A 15,788-nucleotide genomic window follows, 5' to 3' on the forward strand; every position below is an offset into this window, starting at 1 on the left:
CCACTGCACTCAGAATAGTTGATGATCAGATGTACGCAGAGCAGTTGGATAACAACTTGACTGCTCCACTAAAGACCCAACAGTTTTAAGACCTCCCACGAGATCTATTGCAGCCAGGACAACAGATCAGAATCTTCTCTGCTACTGTGAAGAGTTTCCTGTTGGAAGCCCCTACAGTTGGTCTGCTAGAGTCAAGGCTACAGGCCTATCAGAAGACATAAAGAAACCCAGGAACAAAAAAGGGCAGGCTCCAGACAGTCACCCAGAACAAAAAACACAAGGGATATTCAGATGGGGAAAGGCAAGCACAACACCATAAGCAATTGAAGCCAATATATGCAGGCATCATCAGAAACCAGTTCTCCAACCACAGGAAGCCATGAATACAACACACCTGAAAATCAGGAATGTGTACTGAAATCCTATCCCAAGATGATAATAGTGTACTTTAAGGAGGATATCAATAACTCACTGAAAGGAATACAAGAAAATACAGGCAAACAGGTGAAGGAATTAAATAAAGCAATCCAAGACCTAAAAGTGGAAGTAGAAATAACTAAAGATACCACTAATGGAGGCAAACTTGGAAATGGAAAACTTAGGAAAAAGGCCAGAAATTACAGATGTAATTATCACCAACAGAATACAAGAGATAGAATAGAGAATTTCACATGTAGAAGATACCAGAGAAAAGATTGACATAATTGTCAAAGAAAATTGAAAACATAAAAAAACCCTAGCCAAATTCATTCAAGGAATTCAGGACACAATATCCAACAAAATAGACTTTTAACCAAAAGTTATCAAGCATGATAAGGAAGGACACTTCATGTTCATCAAGGGGAAAATCCAGCATTAGAAAGTATCAATTTTAACATCTATTCCCCAAACGCAAGAGCACCCACATTCAAAAAAAAAAAAAAAAAAAAAAAAACTTTACTAAAGTTCAAATCACACATTGAACTGCACAAAATAATAGTGGGATACTTCAACAACCCACTCTCACCAATGGACAGGTCACTGAAACAGAAACTAAACAGAGACACAGAGAAACTAATGGAGGTTATGAGACAAATGAATTTAACAGATATCTACAGAACATTTCACCCTAAAACAAAAGAATACACCTTCTTCTCAGCACCTCATGGTGCCTTTTCCAAAATCGACAAAATAATTGGTCAAAAAACAACCCCCAACCAATAGAAGATTGAAATAATTCCATGTAACCTATCAGATCACCATGGCATAAGGCTGGACTTCAAAAGCAACAAAAACTACAGAAAGCCCAAATATACGTGGAAACTGAACAACTCTCTACTCAAAGATAACTTGGTCAGAGGAGAAATATAGAAATGAAAATGTTGACACATCATACCCAAACTTATGGGACACAATGAGAGCAGTGCTAAGATGAACATTTATAGTACTAAGTACCCTGGTAAATATACTAGAGAGATCTTACACTAACCACTCAAAAAACAACCTGGGAGCACTAGAACAAAAAGAAGTAAACTCATCCAACAATAGTAGAAGGCAAGACATAGTTAAATCAAAAACAAGATAGAAACAAAGAAAACAATACAAAAAAAAATCAACAAAACCAGAAGCTGATTCTTTGAGAGAATCAACAAGATAGTTAAACCAAACTAACTAAAGGGCCAAGAGGCAATAGGCAAATTAACAGAATCAGAAATGAAAAAGGATACATAACAAAAGAAATGGAGGAAATTAAAAAATTCATTAGATCCTACTATACAAGACTATCTCAATAAAAATGGAAAATCTAGACGAAATGGATGGTTTTCTAGACAGATATCACATACCGAAATATATCAAGAATTGGTAAACTATCTATACAGGTCCATATGGCACAAAGAAATAGAAAAAGTCAATAAAATCCTTCCAACCTAAAAATGCCTATGGCCAGGTGGATTTAGGACAGAATTCTACCAGACCTTCAAAGATGACCTGACACCAATTTCCCTCAAACTATTCCATAAAATAGAAAAAGAAGGAAATTGCCTAACTCCTTCTACAAAGCCACAATTATTCTGATACCTACACCACACAAGGACCCAACCAAAAAGGGAACTTCAGACCAATCTCCCTTATGAATAACGATGAAAATATACACAATAAAATTCTTACAAAAAGAATCCAAGAATGCATCAAAATCATCATTCACCACGATCAAGTAGGCTTCATCCCAGAAATGCAAGGTTAGTTTAATATATGAAAATCCATTAATGTAATCCACTATATAAACAAACTCAAAGAGAAAAATCACATGACCATCTCCTTAGATGCAGAAAATGTATTTGACAAAATGCAACACCCCTTCATGTTAAAACTATTAAAGAGATCAGAAATTTAAGGCCCAAACCTAAACATAATAAAAGCAATTTACTGAAAACCAACAGCCAATATAAAATTAAATGAAGACATACTTGAAGAAATCCCTTTGAAATCGAGGATAACACAACGATGCCCACTCTCCCCATATCTATTCAATATAGTACTTGCAGTTCTAGTTAGAACAATAAGACAACAAAAAGAGATCAAGGGTATACAAATTGGCAAAAAAGAAATAAATGTATCACTATTTGCAGATGGTGCATATATGCAACCCCAAAAATTCTACCAGCGAACATCCTTCTCCAGCTGAAGTTCAGCAAAGTGGCCAGATATAAAATTAACTCAAATAAATCAGTAGCCTTCCTTTATAGAAATGATAAACAGGCTGAGATAGAAATTAGGGAAACAACTCCCTTCACAATAGCCACAAATAATATAAAATATCTTGGAGTACCCCTAAACAAACTAGAAAAAGACCTGTAAGACAATAATTTTAAGTCTCTCAAGAAAGAAATCAAGGAAGATCTCAGAAAATGGAGTGATCTCCCATGCTCATGGATTGGCAGAATTAACACTAAAAATGGCCATCCTAGCAAAGGCAATCTATAGATTAAATGCAATCACCATCAAAATTCCAAAACAATTCTTCAAAGACATGGAAAGAGCAATTCTCATATTCAATTGGAAAGGCAAAAATTCCAGAATAGTGAAACCCAGTCTTAACAATAAATGAAATTCTAGGGGAATCACCATCCCACACCTCAACCTTTACTGCAGAACAACAGTGATAAATATGGCATGGTACTGGTACAAAGAAAGACATGTGGATCAATGGAATAGAATTTTGAGACCCAGAAATAAAACCACACACTTACAGACACTTGACCTTTGACAAACAAGCCAAAAATATACAATTGAAGAAAGAAAGCTTCTTTAAAAAATGGTACTGGTCTACCTAGTTGTCTGTACATAGATAAATAAAAATAGACCTGTATTTGTCACTTTGCACAAAGCTCAAGTCCAAGTGGATGAAGGACCTCAACATAAAACCAGATACACTGAATCTATAGAAGAGAAAGTGGAAAAGATCCATTGGCACAAGTGGAAATTTTCTAAACAGAACTCCAATGGCTCATGCTCTAAGATCAAGAATTGATAAATGGGACCTCATAAAACTGGAAAGCTGCTATAAGGAAAAGGACATAGTCAATAAGACAAATCAGCAACATACAGATTTGGAAAAAATCATCAAAACCCCACATACGATAGAGGGCTAATATCCAAAATATATAAAGAAATCAAGAAGCTAATCACCAAAAACAAAACAAAACAAAAAACAAAACTAAAACAAAAACAAACAAACAAACAAACAAAAAACCAACCCAATGCAAAAAGTGGGGTATAGAACTAAACTGAGATTCACAACAGAGGAATCTTGAATGGCTGAGAAGCACCTCAAGAAATGTTCAAAGTCCTTAGTAATCAGAGAAATGCAAATAAAAAAGACCCTGTGATTCCACTTTATACCAATCACAATGGCTAAGATCAAAACCACAGGTGACAACACATGTTGGATAGGATGTAGAGAAAGAGGAACACTCCTCCATTTTTTATGGGATTGCAAACAGCGACAACCACTCTAGAAATCAATCTGAAGGTTTGTAAGAAAATTGGAAATAGATCTACCTGAAGACATAACTATACCACTCCTGGAAATATACCCAAGAGACGCCTCACCATTCCACAGGGGAATGTGTTCCACTATGTTCATAGCAGCCTTCTTTGTGATAGCCAGAAGTGGAAACAACCTAGGGTCCTTTCAGCAAATTCTTGCTGGTGTATGCAATGGTGTCAGCGTTTGGAGGCTGATTATGGAATGGATCCCCGGGTATGGCAGTCTCTAGATGGTCCATGCTTTCTTCTCTCCAAACTTTGTCTCTGTAACTCCTTCCATGGGTGTTTTGTTCCAAATTCTAAGAAGGGACAAAGTGTCCAGGTCCATCCATTTGCCTAGGAATTTCACAAATTCATTCTTTTTAATAGCTGAGTAGTATTCCTTTGTGTGAATGTACCATATTTTCTGTATCCATTCCTCTGTTAAGGGGCATCTGGATTCTTTCCAGCTGCTGGCTATTATGAATAAGGCTGCTATGAACATAGTGGAGCATGTTTCCTTCTTACAAGTTGGAACATCTTCTGGATATATGCCCAGGAGTGGTATTGCAGAATCCTCAGGTAGTACTATGTCCAATTTTCTGAGGAACTGCCAGACTGATTTCCAGAGTGGTTGTACAACCTTGCCATTTCACCAAAAATAGAGGAGTGTTTTTCTTACTCCACGTCCTTGCCAGCATCTGCTGTCACCTGAAATTTTGATTTTAGCCATTCTGAATGGTGTGAGGTGGAATCTCATGTTTGTTTTGATTTGCATTTCCCTGATGATTAAGGATGCTGAACATTTTTTTTTTCAGGTGCTTCTCAGCCATTCAGTATTCCTCAGGTGAGAATTCTTTGTTTAGCTCTGAGCAACATTTTTTAATGGGGTTGTTTGGTTTTCTGGAGTACACTTTCTTGAGTTCTTTATATATATTGGATATTAGTCCCCTTTGTGATTTAAGATTGGTAAAGATCCTTTCCCAATCTAATTCCAATTCTTCACAAACTATTCCACAAAATAGAAGCAGAGGGTAATCTACCCAATTCATTCTATGAAACCACAATTACTCTGATACCTACACCACAGAAAGACCCAACAAAGATAGAGAACTTCTGACCAATTTGCCTTATGAATATCAATGCAAAAATACTCAATAAAATTCTCGCTAACCGAATCCAAGAACACATTAAAACAATCATCCATCCTGACCAAGTAGGTTCCAGTCCAGGGATGAAGGGATGGTTTAATATATGGAAATCCATCAATGTAATCCACTATATAAACAAACTCAAAGACAAAAACCACATGATCATCTCATTAGATGAGTAGAAAGCATTTGACAAAATCTAACACCCATTCATGATAAAAGTCATGGAAAGATCAGGAATTCAAGGCCCATGCCTAAACATGATAAAAGCAATCTAGAGCAAACCAGCAGCCAAAATCAAAGTAAATTGTGAGAAGCTGGAAGCAATCCCACTAAAATCAGTGACTAGACAAGGCTGCCCACTTTCTCCCAACCTATTCAACATAGTACTTGAAGTCCTAGCCAGAGCAATTTGACAACAAAAGGAGATCAAGGGGATACAAATTGGAAAGGAAGAAGTCAAAATATCACTTTTTGCAGATGATATGATAGTATATATAAGTGACCCTAAAAATTCCACCAGAGAACTTCTAAACCTGATAAACAGCTTCAGTGAAGTAGTTGGATATAAAATTAACTCAAAAAAGTCAATGGCCTTTCTCTACACAAAGAATAAACAGGCTGAGAAAGAAAATAGGGAACCAACACCCTTCACAATGTCACAAATAATATAAAATACCTTGGTGTGACTCTAACTAAGGCAGGGACAGATCTGTATGATAAGAACTTCAGGTCTCTGAAGAAAGAACTTAAAGAAGATCTCAGAAGATGGAAAGATCTCCCATGCTCATTAATTGGCAGGATCAACATTGTAAAAATGGCTATCTTGGCAAAAGCAATCTACAGATTCAATGCAATCCCCATCAAAATTCCAACTCCATTCTTCAACAAACTAGAAAGGGCAATCTGCAAATTCATCTGGAATAACAAAAAACCTAGGATAGCAAAAACTCTTCTCAAGGATTAAAAAAAAAAAGAAAACCTCTGGTGCAATCACCATGCCTGACCTAAAGCTGTACTACAGAGAAATTGTGATAAAAACTGCATGGCACTGGTATAGCATCAGACAAGTAGACCAATGGAATAGAATTGAAGACCCAGAAATGAACCCACACACCTATGGTCACTTGATCTTTGACATGGGAGCTAAAACCATCCAGTGGAAAAAAGACAGCATTTTCAACAAATGGTGCTGGCACAACTGGCGATTATTATGTAGAAGAATGTGAATTGATCCATTCCTATCTCCTTGTACAAAGGTCAAATCTAAGTGGATTAAGGAACTCTACATAAAACCAGAGACAGTGAAACTTATAGAGGAAAAAGTGGGGAAAAGCCTCGAAGATATGGGCACAGGGGAAAAATTCCTGAATAGAACAGCAATGGCTTGTGCTGTAAGATCGAGAATCAACAAATGAGACCTCATAAAATTACAAAGCTTCTGAAAGGCAAAAGACACCGTCAATAAAATATTTTTTTAAAAAAATGTGTTTCTTCACCCCAAACATGTTTTAGTATGAAAGGCAGCAGTATATTACTTGTCCATAAACACAAATTGTACTGAAAAAAAAAATGAACTGAACATGGATCTGGTTAATGATGCGTAAAATATAATACAGAAGAGGCAGGGATACTTCTGGTACCACATTTCAATGAGTGTCTAATCCACATTTCAGCAGATTTCAGTTGTCCACAGAACAGGAAGAAGAATTGTAGAAGCCAGAGGAGTCATGGACACCAGAAGAACACAGACCACAGAATCAACTAACATGACTCATAGGGCCCCACAGAGACTAAAGCAGCAAACAAGTGGAACCAAAGAACAACACAGACCACAGAATCTACTAAACAGGGCTCATAGGGCCCCACAGAGATTAAAGCAGCAACAATCCAGCCAGCTTGGGTTAGCACTAGATTCTCTGCCTATATGTTAAAGACATTAGTTTGGTATTGTTGATCTTTATGTGATTCCTAAAACTGGTAGTGGAAATGTCTGTGAATCTTTTATCTGCCCATGGGATCCTTGCTTCACCCAGCCCTGATATGAGAGTTTGTGCCTAGTTTTATTGTAACTTGTTATACTATATTTGCTCTTTTCTGAATGGAAATGAAGGAACAGTAAATATGGGAGAAAAGGAAGGAAGTACTTAAAGGAGTGGAGGGAGAGGAAACTATGGGAGATATTACATTAAAAAAAAGATTAATTATCTCAGTAATTAACATAGCTAACTGTACATTTTAAATATACTGTATATGATTTAACTTCTTTTGGGGGGGTTCATGGAATTTTTGCTGCAGTTAGATAATTAAGGGATAAATTTTTATTATACCTCAGATCTTTCTTTGACAGAAAAGATCATATTTGATCTCTTGAACTAATAGCAGAGTCCATAACTAGTATTTTGTACTTTTCCTTCTATATTTATAACAGTATTATTATTGCTTTGGCATTTCCTAGTTCTTTAAAATTCCGTGTTTCTATTAAACTTTGTGTTTATCATGATTTTCACAGTGTTTGTGTATTTCATTTATTGACCTTATTTCCAGAATTAGTTGGCTAGTTTCTCACCATTTTGACTTTGTTATTGAATTATCCTTTCTATCTTGAAATTTATCTTCTGTTAACTTATCCCTTTCATTCATGAAAGACTATTCTGTGTATAAAAATTATTCTGTTGATATATTTGAGGTGAAATGCTATTTATGTGTTAAAACTTTGTTTTCATAAAAAGGCAGAGAGAAAAAAGTATGTTTATAAAGTAGGAACATGCTAAGTATATATGAAAACAAAAACTATACATCATGAAAACTGTATTTGTTATTGTGTTTTCACTCTTAATCTCTCCCCAAAATATAGTGCTCAACAGAAGCACTCTGACTTTGAGAAATATTCCAGTCACTGATAAAATAAGATATTTATAACATAGCAGATTTCATTGCCTTAAAAAATATTAATTGTACTTTATGAATTAAGTACTAAGTGCTTTATATTAACTGACATCTGCTGGATAGTGCTAATAATGAGAGGAGTTGTGTCCATATTTGACTATTAAGATACTTAAGATACTGGAGGGACAAGCTTTTGTTTTTGTTTTTGTTTTTGTTTTTGTTTTTTAATTCAATTTACATGCTGATCTCTGTTCCACCTCCAGATCCTCCTTCCACAGTTCTCGCCCCAAACACTCCTCCTCTGAGAGAGTTGAAACCATCAAACCCAAGTATCATCCATCTGGGCTCATGAAATGTCTGCAGGGCTTGACACATTTTCTCCAGCTGTGACAAGGCAAGACATCCAAGTTTGGAGAACAGATTACACAGACAAATAAAAACTTTAGGGATAGGTCCAGCTTTGATTGTTTGGTATCTGCATGAAGTCCAAGATGCATATCTTCCACATATGAACAAGGGGTATAGGTCCAGCCCATGTATGCTCTTTTGTCCATGGTTCAGTCTCTAAGAGAACCCAAGGGTACATGTTAGTTGGCTCTGTGGTCTTCTTGTGGAGTTCCTATTATTTTCCTGTGCCTTCAATCTTTCTCCAACACACCTTTAACCCCTGAACTTGGAAGCAGAGTTAATCACATATCTAAAAGTTCAAAGTTAAAGTTGTCTACAAAACAAGTTTGAGGATAGCCAAGGCTATATAGAGAGAACCTGTGTTAAACAAAACAGAAAAGACACTGACAATACTCCACTATTGTTCTGCTCAGAAATTACCTCTACATGTTCCTAAAGGTATTGTAATGACAACAGAGAAAAAATAAATATTTTTGTGAAAAAATTGTTTTCAAAAACAGACTGAAAATCACTTACAACAATGTCACATATGTAATTAGGCAAACATGCTTGTAATTTTTCTGATATGATATTAGATATGTATTGAGAAGGCTGAAAACTAAATTGATTTTAAATCTTGGTAATTTGATAGCAGTAGCAGCTCTAAAAGAAGATGCATGAAAATAAGATCTACTTTGGTGATGTAAATCCTATCCCTTAAAAAAATTGGAAAGACAAAGAAAAGATAATATTTATCATCATTTGACCATCAATGAAATAATTTCATATATGATTAACTTCTTAGTAATACAATCAGGAGAGAATGCACAATCAAAGATACAAATTAGTAATATGATTTTGTCATTGAAAAATTGATTTATTTGCCATTACCATAAAAAGGAGAAATTAATTGATATCATTACTGTCTCAACACTAAAACACAGTATATTGTTATCTACAATTGGTGAGAAATAGAAAGAGTAGTTTTGAGTTATTGACTTTTTAAATACAAGATGATGTTTTCATAATATAAAACACAAACATACATATGATTGCTTTATGAAATAAAATAAAAAAAATAAAGCTAAGTAAAATTTACACAACATAGCACAGAGACAACGTTGTGAGTTATGATCACTAGAGTATGGATTCCATACAGATAACTATTATCTGCATTTAAAGATTTCTTAGAAGACCAACTGCATATTAAAAAATAATGTACATAATGAATTGTGCTTTCAACATTCTGAATCCTAATATCCACAGTATCTAGAAATGAAGTTCCTAAATATTCCCTATTCTGAAATTGATTATAATTAGAAAAATTGCACTGTACTTATATAAAATAGAGAAAATATAAATGCATGTGAACTAAGTACCACAGTCTCCCACCCAATTCTCAACACTCTTTGCCTCTATCTCAGTGTGTGTCTTTCTGTGTGTCTTTCCATCACATACACACATGCACACACACACACACACACACACACACACACACACACATGTGCGCGCACACACACATACACATAAACATGCACATACACCCATAGCACAATATTCATAATTATGTCAAGTGAGAGTGCAGTTTTGAGCTGATAAGTCTCCTGACTGTGTCCTTCACATCTTTATTTCTAAGGCTATAGATAAGGGGGTTCAACATGGGGATCATGACTGTGTAAAGAGCAGTGGCCACTTTGACAAAGAGCCGTGAGCTGTTTGAGTTGGGAACACAGTACAGGAGGAGTATGATCCCATGGAAGATTGATATGGCAGTCAGGTGGGAAGTACAGGTGGAGAAGGCTTTTCTCAGTCCTCCTTTGGAAGGCATCTTTATAATAGTGACAACTATGAACACATATGAGGCTAAAGTGATCAGGACACTAGAAGATTCACTAAATATAGAAATGACTAAGCATGCCAACTGACTAAAGGAGGAATCAGAGCAAGACACAGAGATGACAGCAGAATACTCACAGCCAAAGTGATTGATGATGCCATATTCACAATAGGAGAGTTGCAAAAGAGTATATATAAGTATTACAGCACACAGTCCACCAATCATGTATGTCCCAGCTACTAGCAGAGCACAGAATTGAAAAGGCATCACAACTGTGTAGAGTAGGGGATTACAAACAGCCACAAACCTGTCATAGGCCATCACTGCTAACATGAACATTTCTGTAATCACGAATGTACAAATAAAGAAAAATTGTATCATGCATCCAATAAAAGAAATCGTCCTATCTTCCATGATCAAGATCTGCAAAAGTTTGGGTGTAAATACACTAGAATAACATATATCCAAAAATGATAGGTGGCTAAGAAAAAAGTACATTGGAGTGTGAAGTTTGGGATTACCCTTTATAACCACAAGTATGCCCAGGTTCCCCATCAATGTTACTGAGTAGATGGTCAAGAACAGGAGGAAGAGGGGTATTTGGAGCTGTGGATATTCTGAGAAACCAACCAAGATGAATGTGGTCGCAGAAGTCTGGTTCATCACTTCATAAGCCATCACTTTTCAGATTATAAAAGAGAGAAAATGAGACTTATGGAACTCAAGAGAGTGGAGCAGTAGAAACTCATGTGATGCTCACCAAAAATCATTAAGTCAGATGTGAACATATTCCATTTGTGAATATTTGCCCTTGTTACAGGTTCTTACGTGGGCAGTCAGTGATCAGCAATTTAGGACAATGTCCTTTGTTCTTCACTATTGTATTTTTCTCATCTGTAATTAAGATGTGGTACTCATCAGTATCATTCTATCATAATTATGTTTATATACATATGTAAATAATATATCCATTTATTTGATGCTAACATACTTCATGATAAAATATCATTATAATCATAAGAAACATATTGTAAAGTAATGTAAGCACTGCCAAGATTGCAGTGGCCATTAGTCCAAGTTACAGAATGTTTGTGCAAACTAAATACCCAACATATGGTTACAAATGCCAAGTGTATGACACTAAGTAGAAGAATATCTCTAAAAATCTTAAAATTTCCACATTTCTTACTTTTAGCAAATCATTCATTCATTCATTGTGTTTACATATTAAAAGAGGAAATAACCAGCTATTTGTCAGCAATTAGAACTAACAAAAAACACTTTAGCATTAAAAATGTTAGAATCTAGTTTTAATAAAAATACATATTTAATTTAAAACTATTGAAAATGCTTTAGTCATGTGGCCAACTTAAGAGCATGGCATGAGAAAAGTAAATCATATTCAAGGTTCAAAATTGTGAACATTCTATATATTCCTCAGCTATATTAGATAATAATTACAATTGCTTTTGTTGGATATGTAGAGAACTGACACATCTATTGTTCTCATTCCTAACAATAGGTCATTTGCCTTAATCCAAGTTACTATTATTTCCTAGAATATACCGTCCTGTGCACAATCATATTCTCAGTGGCACTGGAGATTATTGGACCTCTACCAGTCTTGTGTTGAACCATTATTCAGTCTGTCACATTATTGGATGAGGAAATCTTATCTATGTACTTAGATTACTTCTTCTGTCTTGCAAATACACAATTTGAAAAGTCTCTGAGTAGTAATCTGCTACCACTATAAAAATTTTAATAAAACCATTATACATATGTAAGAGGTCTTCAATAGTCATTGCAAACATATGTTAATTAAATGACCTAAGTAAATTTTCTGATACCAAACAGGGCAAAGCAGATTTAAAATAAAAGGATACATAAAAAATTATATTTCCTGTATTCTCTCTTTATTAGCAAAATTTCCACTATTTTCTTAATAGTCACATTCCTCATACCTAAATACCATGTTTTAATATTGGGACTATAGAATTCCAAACACTGCCTATAATTAATTCTATTATATAAGTGTATAGCATAGAATATACAATTTCTTCTTATTATTAATATTTATTTAAAATATTGTTTTTATGAGCCTTATGTTTTATTTTGAAGGCCCCTGAATAATTAGAATCCAAGTATACTTTCATGTATATTCACAAATATTTCAAGCTACTACACCTAATCTTTTTAACTAAAGGGACAGCTTTACACTTGTTCTTTTGTTTTTGTTCCCTCCTTTATATCCTGATCTTCCCTCTACTTTTTCCTTTTTACTTTTTTTTCACACTAGGTATCTCTGTCTCAGAATACATAAACAATTTCTTCAAATAACATCAGCTCTGTCTCTTCAATTAGTATAGGATCATTATAAGGTTGAATACCTGTACTCCTGTACTCGGGATTGTGATGCAGAAAACATGTATTTGAGGCAATTATATGCAAATTTTAAGAACATGTCAATACAAGAAGAAAAGCATAATTAATTTAATATTTTGTACATTTACAAAAACTTCCATTGTTTATATATACTGCATTTTAATTATCTATTGAAGGGCATGTAGGCATATACCATTTCTAAGGAAATACTAAAATAGCTGAAGTACAATTAGAGCATTATAAATTGTGTCCAGAGCCCAAAAGAAATAGCACATATTATGAAACTATTTAAAGAATAGGAACACAATAAAAGCTTTAGCTGTCCATGTTCTAAGTGAATATGTCAGTTATGTCATTTTCTAGTGCTGAGAATAATACAAGGTAAAATAAAACAAGAAAAATATAATTGACTTCCAAAACAATTATTGTAGAAATTATCTTATGATGGTAAAGTTCTGTATAATAACTGAGATATTTTTGAAGGTAATTAGAGAAGATAACAAGAATTTTTGTAGATTACTACAGGGAATAAGTCATGCTGATTGTAAGCATTTAAAATAAAACAAAAAGGACCTGTAGAACTATATCTTTGTCTCCTTTTAAAATTAGAATTAAGATTCACTTTTGGATCGATATGTACATTGATGCTTCCCATAATGCCAATGTTACATCAACAGTTTTTTAATGCTTTCCTAATATGCTCTACTGCTTATTGATTATACTGCATATTGACATGGCTGTGGGTAAAATACTCCACAACAAAGATCAGCAAATCAAAGAGATAACACATGAAGGAGTATAAGAGAGTGTTTGGAGAAAGGAAAGAAAAAATGTAAAATAAATGTGATAATTGGATAACATTTCAAAAAAACCCACATTAACTTTTAGAGGTGTTGTAATTTTTTAACATCTGTGAAAAATTATTGTTTGATGGTTTATATTCTGTTTTCTTGAAAAGTTTTGTACACAGCTCTTCTAAGAAATCTGCTTTTTCTGTATTAATTCCATCATTTTTACAACTGCTCCATTTTTTATCTGCTACCATTATAAATAGTTTTATATAACATACCTCATAAAGTGTATTATTTTTAGTGGACATGTTTTGTGTGTTTTATAATGTGCATCTGAATTCACCAAGTCATGAGGATACATTTTAGGTAACTATTGGTTTAAATTTTTTGCACAGTATTAACAGTAAGAAAACAGTTTTAAATTCAGTACAGTGGCAATGAACAATAAACTTCAAGTTTAACACCCAAATATGTATCACTAAATAAAATAGGAACATATCACTCATTTTCAGCTCACACCTATTAACCCTTTTGTCTAGAATGTGTGGATCCTGTGTATATTTACAGACTGAAAGCATAGACAAATTTAAAGTAACTCACCAAAATATAGTCTTTCCTGGTATCCAATTTTGATAATGTTGATATAATTAATAAAATGCATGTACAGTTTACCTCAAAATTAAAATGCTTTTATAAGCTTCCCAACAATAATAGTGAATAATAATCAGTGAAATATAATTCAATAGAATATACAAATACTAATATTTTAACAACTGGAAACTATTTGTGAAGAACAAAAAGGAGTCATGCAGAAGACAGAAACCTGAAATTTTATTTCCTGGTATTGTTCATTGTTTATTCTGTAACTGCTTGACACTAGGGACATAAACCCAAAGGAATCCAAATTGCGTGTTGTGATGAAACATGTAGAATTAATTATAGGAAATCTCTACTCTGTTACTGAAAATATAATTTCCTCTGAATAATCATTAGTAGGCTTTCTCCTGACCTGATAAATGCTAGCCTCACATAGATATTTTAAAGTCAGGAAAATAAAATTAAATATGTAATATTTATTCTAATATAGTAACAAAATTGAATTTTATATGGTCTTGTATTATGTGAAAACTGGTACATGATTGAGAAGGCATAAGTTATATAAAGACATGGAACTTTTCTCCAAAAGACATATTAACTAGAAATTTGATATTAAATATATATTCAGCTAAAGCTTCATTGGTTCAGAAAACTTTGTCACAATCATTCTATATATCCATTTACGCTAATCAGAACAAGAAATGAGGTATAATAGTTCTGTTTTAAGTATTCATGTTGTTTATCTTCCATGGATACCTGCTGATTAAAAGTCAAGAGTGGCTCCAGTCAGGAAAACAGACTAACACCACAGGCTTCACTATTGTTCCAAATCCATTAGCACAGTCTCAGTACTAACTATTTAGCAAAGTACCTGTAGCAGCCTCTTCTCACCTCATCTCTGGCCAATCACACAGATTTTTCCTCCTTACATTCCTCCCTCTAGCTGAAGTTTTGTCCTACTGCCCAAACTCCATCAGTCACTCCCTGCTAATATGTGGGCCACTCCAGTTAGAGTCATGTAGAATAGCCTTGAACTCACTAAAACAGGAAAGACTTGATGAGCAGAACAACATTAGCACAGGAACTAACATCAACAGTTAATAAACAGAACTTCCTAAAACTGAGAATCTTGTGCATGGCAAATGACATTGCCACTCAAACTGAGTGGCAGACCACAGAATTGAAAATATTTTACCAATTACAAATTAATAAAGGGCTAATAAAAAATATATGAATAACTCAAGAACCCAAATAGCCCAATTACAATTATTTGAATTTTGCAAGAAACCAAATAACCCAATTAAAATTGTGGCACATATCAAAAGAGGGAATTCTGTTTACTTGATCTTACATTTAATGTTTAGATATCTAATGTCAATAACAAAAATAATAACTCATGCTGCCAAAGATATTGAATAAGACAAATAATCATTCTTTGCTTGTGAGAGGGTACTCATGAACAGCCACTATGAAAATTAGTACATTTGTTACTTAGAGGAATGTTAATCAATTGCAATATGACCCAGATATACTACTCTTGGGCATACAACAGTATATGTACTCTTGAGTACATGTCCAAGAGAGCACATTATACTATCACAAGACCATTTGTTCAGCTGTGTTTATTTAGGCTACATTTATATAGCTAAAATTGTAAATAACATAGATGTCTCTAACCAGAAGAATGGAAAAAGAAAATGTTCACTTACAAAATTGAGCATTACTCAGCTGTTAAAAAACAAA

At 34.1% G+C, this 15,788-nt stretch overlaps 1 protein-coding gene across 1 annotated transcript; it reads right to left on the minus strand.

Annotated features, from left to right (window-relative positions):
• Nucleotides 1–9,999: 9,999 nt before the first annotated feature.
• On the minus strand, nucleotides 10,000–10,950 carry Olfr1170 (olfactory receptor 1170). Its single transcript, NM_146532.1, has one exon. The coding sequence runs from the start codon at nucleotides 10,948–10,950 to the stop codon at nucleotides 10,000–10,002; it is 951 nt and encodes a 316-aa protein (NP_666743.1).
• Nucleotides 10,951–15,788: the final 4,838 nt, after the last annotated feature.

Source organism: Mus musculus, chromosome 2 (assembly GCF_000001635.26).
Source record: "Mus musculus strain C57BL/6J chromosome 2, GRCm38.p6 C57BL/6J".
Classification (NCBI taxonomy): Eukaryota; Metazoa; Chordata; class Mammalia; order Rodentia; family Muridae; genus Mus; species Mus musculus.